Below are 8,814 nucleotides of genomic sequence, written 5' to 3' on the forward strand. Positions count from 1 at the left end.
ACTCAGAGAACAAAGCAAACAGTTTATTATTGAAGTTTAGATATAACGCCCTTCTCGCTCTATATGCTCTAAAGTTTTGAGATGTTTTCTCAGTTAATAAATTTCTCATTTCCTTTTCTTTTATTTATTTTTTCAGGTTTTCGTATTAATGCAATTCGATCCGGGCTTAGAGTATAAACCGGCCGCAGTACGTGCGCCACCTGGTGGTCGGGCTGCCAACACACAAGGCTCCGGGGTCGGTGGGGGTGGTTCAAACAAGGATGATAACTCTTGATTGTTACTGTGTAGCGCCTTAACTGATGGTCCTTACTCGTACATTTGAACGATGGAGCAAACGATCGGGTACAAAATAGCGCATTTCTGGCAATACATAATCGGCAGAATCTGGCAAAAATTACGTGCGGCAATGCAAAATGTATCGAACAAAGACAATTAGCAAAACAACAACCAATTACAAAAGTAACAAACAAAAGCAAACAATTGGTGAAAATAAACAGAGTAAGCCGCTGTTAGAAAAATCTAATAGGAATTTGTCAAAATTATATGTAAAGAAATGCTTATGTAATACATGGGAGACCAAGACCAAGTAAATGCGCCATTTTGTACTTTTATATTTGCACAGACATTCGCCAATGCCAAATCTCATTGTATGTATATGAGTTAAGCAACAAAAACAAAACATTTCAATTCACAATTGGAAGCAAATGTCTTTGCAAGTATAAAAATCTCAAACTCCAACTAATAAAATATACAAAATAACAACTGATTATTCGAATCAGTAAGAGTAAAATCCATCGTTCAAATGGTAAAAAGATTGCTTCCCACACCATTCCGCAATGCCCTGAAACTACTTAATTAATTTTCAAAAATTTATTAACGTCAATTTACTGTTTTCATTTAGGATATATGTATGTAATCAACTATTTATGTACCGAAAATTGTACTTATATTTAATTTTTTTAATTTAGTAATTTATTTCATATTGTTTAATAAATCTTTATAATTTAGCTTTATATACATCTTCTGTTAATTATTTATCGCACTTTGCACCCTCACTGAAATTTAAAGACCTAGTTTTACGCTTAGCTTAGCTTGGTACTCAAATCAAATGACTTGTATAACTTATCTTGATAAAAAATTAAACAAAAAAATATAATCTAAGTTTTCGTTTCAGTAAAGTTTGATATATTGTTACACTGTAATTTTTTTATGTAATATACTTTATTATAATTTACACTAGTTGTTTTAGAATATAGTGTGTGAGCTTATAATATCATATTTATTAATTTAAATGCACACAGAAGTGGTTTTTCTATGAGTTTGTATGAAATATAGTAAGCTAAGTTTTCAATTGATACAAAAGTGGTGAATCAAAGCTTATCGCTGAAAAATATTTACACTAAATTAATTTTTTTAAATGTAATTTTTCATTTAAATAATTTAATTTATATTTATGCTTCATTTCCGTAATGCCCCTAAATGTAGGCAAGGTTAATATAGACTAGTTCTTTATTAATAATGAAAACATTGCCTACATTTAGGCATCTCACTAAAATTGTAGTGATGTGGCACACCTAAGAAGGCTTCTAAACTAAAATTTTTAATATTTCTTTCATTAAAATAAAAAAAAAATAAATTTTCCTTATTTTATATTAAAATTAATAACACTGTGAGAAAAAGTTTGAGGAAAACGCTCTTCTGTGTGTATTTTAAAAGCTTTAGTTGTAGTAGTTTATCAAAGAAAAATATAAATTTCAACATGTTTCATAATATTATATTATATTTTTATTTTAATATCGCTAAAAATGTATATTTTTTAATATTTAATTTGAAATATAAATTTAGAATTTAAAAAAAATATTTTTTGTTGTACTTTTTACCATGAATTTTAATTTTTCTTATATTTTCAAATATTGATTACTTTTTCAAAATTATAAAAAATATATAAATTAAATACTTTTTTTTACAAAAATATTCATTATTAATTAATTGGCATTTTCAACTACTATACTTTACTCGAAAGTTCAAAACCCCGAACTTTTTGTTCTCACATATTTTTATTCTCAAGCAAATCGGCACTCATTGTTCACTGCTTAGAAGTTATGTAAAAGAATAGGAGCACTTAATGTCTCATTGCACATACTTCCCGTTCCACATCCACCAAACAATTCAAACAATAAGCACTTTTGCACTCATTTCACTTTGAGAAAAAAATTGAAAATATATAAAAATTATAAGCAGCTTTGAACACCGCCTCACGGCCTCACGACCTTACGATTTCGTTGTAGTACAAGCACCGCCGTAGCTCGTAACAAACATTTCAATAATTCATTAGCTTCACATACAAAATGCATCAATTACTGTATATCACATTGTGTTGGGCATTCGGGGGAGGTATGTATGCAACGAAGAGAAAACAACTGTTAAAATTTGAATTTCGTCTAAACAAACATACACTTGACATTTGCCTAGCATTTAAGATATATCATTCATACTTATATTTTTCACTGATCTTTACACATTTTTTCATGCTGACCTACTTATTTCATCGTCGTTGCACACCGCATGTTGATGAAACAGTTCGTTCATAACCCAGCATATACGGCAAATGCGAAAGAGAATGAGAATGAGAAAAAAATACAAAAATAATGCACATTTCAATTACCGTTATATTTACGCCTTTACGTTTGTTCATTGATTTTATTTCACAACAACTTCTACGTTCATTTATGTTCACTTCAATAATCGTTTATCGTTAAACGTTATCCTTGAGTTTCATAAGTTCATTCAAACGACGAAATATCGTACAACAACCAATTTTATGTAAAAAACAAATGGTGTGACGTAAGCAACTGGGAACCATTAGTGAGGTTAGCTACACATTAAACAAAGGAATTAACCGAAGGGAGAAAAAACCAAGAAACCAAAAAACCAAAAAAAGCAAAGAATTAACGAAACAACAAATAAAAACTACAACTATACAACCTACTGAAAACTACAAGTCAAACAACAATCAACACCAAATTTAGTAGAGTAAATGTAAAAAATTACAAGTAAAATGCATAAAATAGCTAAAACAAAAAGCAAACTAAATCGAGATTCAAGCTCATCTCAAAATTCGAAAAACATATATATAACTCGCTCTAAAGCTGTAGTGGAGCGGAGTATGAGTATAAGCCATGTGGAAAAGCGTTGCCCTTGGCAGTTGGTGGTGGGTCTATGCTTTTGCGCAGAAAAAAAAAGAAACTGATAAAAAAGCGTAAGCTTGCAACACTGCTTTGCAATAAAGATTCTAAACAATTGTAATATACAATATAGATATGTTTATATGTATTAAAGAAAAAAAAACAAAAACAAAAGCTACTTGTACTAGACAAAACAAAAAAAAAAACTATAACTAAACGTACTTCAAACTATACCAACAAACAATGTAAGAAAGCAAAACATACATATTTATCATATACGTAATCATTTGAGACGTTTGAGTTTAGAGGCAAATAATCTTAACTTTACCACAAAACACATTTAATGGAATATCTGGAAGCTACGAATGCTATATGTTCTTGTTGAGTCCGAGGCCAGCCTATATAACTTCACATACGAGTTTGATTAGGTACATATTTCAATGGCGAATTTTATTTATTGACACTTTTTTCTAAGAAAAATTAAGAATTCACTTCAAATTGATGTCTAATTCTTGACGTTTTAAGTCTATTCCAAAGTGTGAAAGAAATAGAGAACTTGTGTCATAGCAACATATTTTAATAGTCCTCTCTCTTCTACACGTATATATCACTAGCCAACTTCAAGTCGTAAGCGCTGTTAAAATAGAACAATGATTTAATCGGAAAAAGAGCCGAGTCTTTATGATATGCTTCAACAAAATCTATGAATAATTGCAAAGACTTTGAAAGCTTGAAAGAAATTATAGCCTATATAAACTTCGCTAGATTTAGCTTGATCTGGTAGAACGAAGAAAGAAGAAGCTCTAAAATTATGACGATTTGATTAAAATATTAGTAGGAGGCCTTAAACTCCAATGTCACCTTCCTAATTATATAGGGAGTTTGTGGAAAAAATTCCTTAGAAAGAATTATACATCAGAGCCGTCAAGATAGAGTTAATATGAATTATTCAAAATTTGTTGAGAACCTCCTAAAATTATTTCGAAACTATCAAGGAAATGGAATTCGAATTATTTGTTATGGAGTGATCTCTGAATATTAAACCTAGACTCTCTACTAACGGACTAGTTTTGGTGTAAAAAATCTATGTTCACTTCAAATATTCTTAAGGATTACTCAAGAAAACTGCTGATGCTCTCATTAGCAACCCAACCAACCATTGTGGAATATATTTATCTAATATTCGAAAAATTCGAAATTCGTCATCATTACCGACATTTCTACAAGACTAGTATGGAAGTTGCAAAAGAGTCGGACTTCGGGACCACAAGGTAGCTAAGCAGAGATATTTTAAATCCAACTACTGGCTTTCATCTTACTAATTACACTTTGAAATACACACACACAAACGCGCTAACATTTGTAAATAAGGCTTTTGGCATTAAATGTATAGAATATGCGTTCAATATCACAACACAGTTAATTATTTATTTTCAATACAAAGCCACACACAAGTCACTGATGTATTTTTTTCTGCACGCGAATTTTATAAACTTAAGCACATTCACAGATACTCGTACTACATATGTAACGGTAAGTTTATACACTAATTTAAGCTGTTAAATGCAAATGATTTGTAAATAGTTTGTAAATAAGCGTACTATATTTTTAAATGATACAATTAAATAAATAATTTCTCGTTTTTATACAAAACAATAGCAACAAACACGTAACGAGTAAATAAATAAAAGCAAAAACAAAAAATTAACAAATAAAAAATTAAAGAAATAAAACAAAAATATAGTATGTACTACGAAATATGTATGTATGTATGTGCTTTAGAAAAAAAAACGAAAACCAAAAAAACCAAATAGAATTCATTCAGAAATTGTTCAGCCTCCGATGTCCGCATTAAACGCAATAAATGGAATCAAACGCAAAACAAAGCAAACATACTGTATCACCAAATAGTCTATGGCAAATACAAGTAAATGATGTTTGTAGTTTAACATTTAGAAGAATAAGTAACACTGCCAAATTAATTAAAACAAAAATTTCATTGAAATCAATCAACACACAAATGGCGCTGACGTAACTCACTAACATGTATGTAGTACAATTTTGTAGAAGTTACCATTAAAGACCACAGCAATAGTATGTGACTAAGGAACCTTAACTTCATTACAAGATTATATTTTATTTCACTTGATTGAGAATTATGCTGAAGCTGATTACCAACAAAGACGAGATCAATACTGGGATGAGTTCAATACCAGGAACTAGTACTATAATCAATATCTCGTATACATTTAGGACGCTTTTCGAAGAGTCCAGAGTTTCAGAAAAGTTCGTAAGAATATGAAAAAGTATTCGACGAAAATTAAACGATCTTCAGTATATGAGATTGTATACAGACTACTTCAGATTATTATATGCCTTCAGAAAAGTCTAAAGATCTTCACTACGTTAGTCCCAATACTAAATATTATTATTCCAGGTGAACGTTCTTACTTAGTTTTACGAATGTATATGATTTCCTCGGCAATCTATACCTAATAAGAGAATTGTTAGAGAACAGTGATCTCCTAATACATGAATAATTTTGGTACTAAAAACACATATTATTTAGACCCGATACTAACTCATTTATAGAACTCCTGGAAGTGTAGAACCCACCACAATCATCACAAAAAGAAAACTAAACACTAAACGAATGCGCTAAACAACTACAAAATGTTGAAGAACAAACGATGAATATAAACATACATACATACAAAAATGATTTACCACCAAAAAAAAGAAATTATTTCGAATCACAATCATAACAATCAAATGAAAGATATAAATTATTAACGTAAAAATAAATTACTGAAGAAGAAAATAGGCGAAACTCAAAAAAAAAAAAAATTATAAAATAAAATAATGAGTAACTAGACGTTTAGTTTAGCTTTTTGTAAATTATAAAGAATTATAAAAAATGATGGCAAATTGTTAGGAGAAAACAAAAAATAGATACCAAAAAAGTTAAATTAAAACAAAACAAAAAAAGTTATGTAAGCAAAACGAATTCGAGCTTTTACAGAATAATCAACTATACATTAAAACACACAAATTTAGAGGTATGAAAGATGTTAAACAAAATGAGCAAAAAAATAGTAAATTCGCATAAAATATTGACATGAGTAAGCTAGGCAAAATACTACGAATTATTTTCATGTGTAGTGTAGAATTTAAAATGAAATTCAGCGCGTTAAATAAATAAAAAAAATAATTATGAAACAGCAGCAAATGATAGCAAATTGTTAGTAAAAAAAGAACATTTAAAAATACTGAACAGAAAAGCCGTCATTAAGAGTAATTAACTAAATAATAAACTAATTAAATTGATAAACATAAACATAAAATTTGGAATTAAAAAAATAAAATTAAAAAATAACAAGAAAAATAGGAAAAAAATAAATTGTGAATATTATGCGCCTTCAAAGTTATTTATTGTATATGTAGATGTGACAAGTATAATTAAGTATTAATTTAAATAAATTAAATAAAAAATAAAAAAAAATTAACATAAACAAATTCAAGGCATTCGTTCATTTAGAAAACAACAGTTAAGTACGGTTTATTGTAGAAAGTTTATTTTAGTCTTATTTGCGCTCAATTTAAAAATAATCAAGGCGGTAAAAAATAATTTCAACAAAAATTTCAAAATCTGTGGTTATTTAAAAGCATAACGCCTTAATACAGTTTGAATCTGAAAAGTTTTAAGTGAAAGCTCTTAAGGCAAATTGTGTGTTAATATCAAAAGTTTTAAATGAAAGCTCTTAAGACCAATTGAGTGTTTTTGAAGTTTTTTCAGCATGAATGCCAGTGTACTTTATTTGATAAACAAAGGTAACCGCCAAAACTTAGTTATCACATTTTATGACCCTGAATAAGTTTATTAATGTGGTCGACAAATTATTTCAATATTCTATACATCAAAGTTCGATTTTCTAAACGCGATTGGTCAAATCCACAACAATTTTGTCGACAATCTCAAATATTTAAAGACTTCTTCTTTTCTTATTACAATTCAAAATTCGTCATTCAAGTATTTTCAGCAAAAAGTTAGGTGAAAGCTTACTACATTGAGCTTTCATGCCGTCAAAATAGAGCTTTTTCATATTTATATAATTGTTTTTGTTTAGTAAACTGGTAACGCTTTTTTATAAGAAATATTGTTTTAATTTTACAAAATTTCCTGTAATATTCATTTACTTTCGAGCAAAATGGAAAATACTACAATTCATAACAACAACAATCAAACATTTAAGCACATAAAACAAAAACCGTAAACATTCTTGTAAATCAGCCAGCCAAAGCCAAGAAGCTTAGTGAATAGTTTAGCTTTTAGAAAAAAAGTAAATAGTAACGCAAGGTCAGAAAATAAGTGAAATAATATTAGCGAAATTAAATAAACGATATGTAAGAGAAAAATTAAAATATGTATAAATGCAAAAAGTTAAACATAGTTTTAAATTTAAAAACTTAAGGTGAGATTAATATGATATTCAATGAAAAATATATAACAAAGAAACTCTCGATGTTGTGAAACTTGATGAAATCTCTTTGAAAAAAAAGTCATAAATATTTATAATAGAAAATCACAATATACTACATGCATATTAATAAACAAATTAAATTTCTATTGATTTTTTTATTAAACACGATAACACTCACCACACTTTAACACTGACTCACATTTATAAAGAAAATTCTCATAGACTCGTATGAACCACCAAAGATTGCTTAAGAATAGTTGAAGTAAAAACAAAATTTGAAAAAAAAAAATAGAAAAAAGAAAAACAAATTAGTGAAGTAAATGTATGAGAAATGCAGCTGCGCCCGCATTTTCCGGTAGTTAGCGAACTTTTTTTTTATAAAATACATTAAAATATATGTATAACAAATAGAAGAAATATATTTAGCAAATATTAATGTATATAAATACATGAATATATGAATATGAATGAAAACAAAAACAAACAAAATTTTAGTAATAGAAAAGGAAATAACGCTATAAAAATATTTATTTTATAATTTTTTTAATACAAAAAATTACAACAACATAATTTGTAAACAAATTTTCTGATTTTAGAGAACAAATATAACATTGTTATTAATAATATGTTTCTGTACTAAAACAACTTACCAAAAAAATGTACCGCGGAAATCAGTAACTGAAGAAATTTTGTTTTACAATCGTTTTGTACACCAAATTTATATTGAAATATTTACGCTATTTATTACAAAGAAGTTCAAGTGAAAATTTCACCCAAAATGATAAATGTTAGTATGCAAGCTACAGCTTAGACTACCGCAACAATCACAATCCATAATTCTTACAAACAAACACACAAGAAAGCTACATACATACATTAATTAACGTAAATCGTAAACAGCGTTGCCATAACAGACCCAAAAAGCAATTAGTCTTAGAACGAACTTGTGAGAGAATTTTTATAAAAAATATATATAAAAGTAATATATAAAAAAATAAAATGAAGCAAATGCATTATTAACAAAAAGGAAATTTTAAAATTTGTCTAATGCCACCAAACCCCAAAAAAATGCGTAAAATTAATTAAAAAAGGCAAACACGAACTTAATTGTAAAGCGCGAATTACATTTAAAAAATGCAAAAAAAAAT

At 28.0% G+C, this 8,814-nt stretch overlaps 1 protein-coding gene across 36 annotated transcripts in view; it reads left to right on the forward strand.

Annotated features, from left to right (window-relative positions):
• The window catches only part of LOC105209134 (calcium-activated potassium channel slowpoke), a 123,395-nt gene extending 114,890 nt beyond the window's left edge, over window positions 1–8,505 (forward strand). For all 36 annotated transcript variants that reach the window (XM_054225672.1, XM_054225665.1, XM_054225663.1 and 33 more), the window contains one exon: window positions 137–8,505. In XM_054225672.1, coding sequence (XP_054081647.1) covers window positions 137–274 — 138 coding nt within the window. In that variant the 3' untranslated portion in view covers window positions 275–8,505. The remainder of the gene's footprint in view (window positions 1–136) is intronic.
• The last annotated feature ends 309 nt before the right edge of the window (window positions 8,506–8,814 follow it).

Source organism: Zeugodacus cucurbitae, chromosome 2 (assembly GCF_028554725.1).
Source record: "Zeugodacus cucurbitae isolate PBARC_wt_2022May chromosome 2, idZeuCucr1.2, whole genome shotgun sequence".
NCBI lineage: Eukaryota > Metazoa > Arthropoda > Insecta > Diptera > Tephritidae > Zeugodacus > Zeugodacus cucurbitae.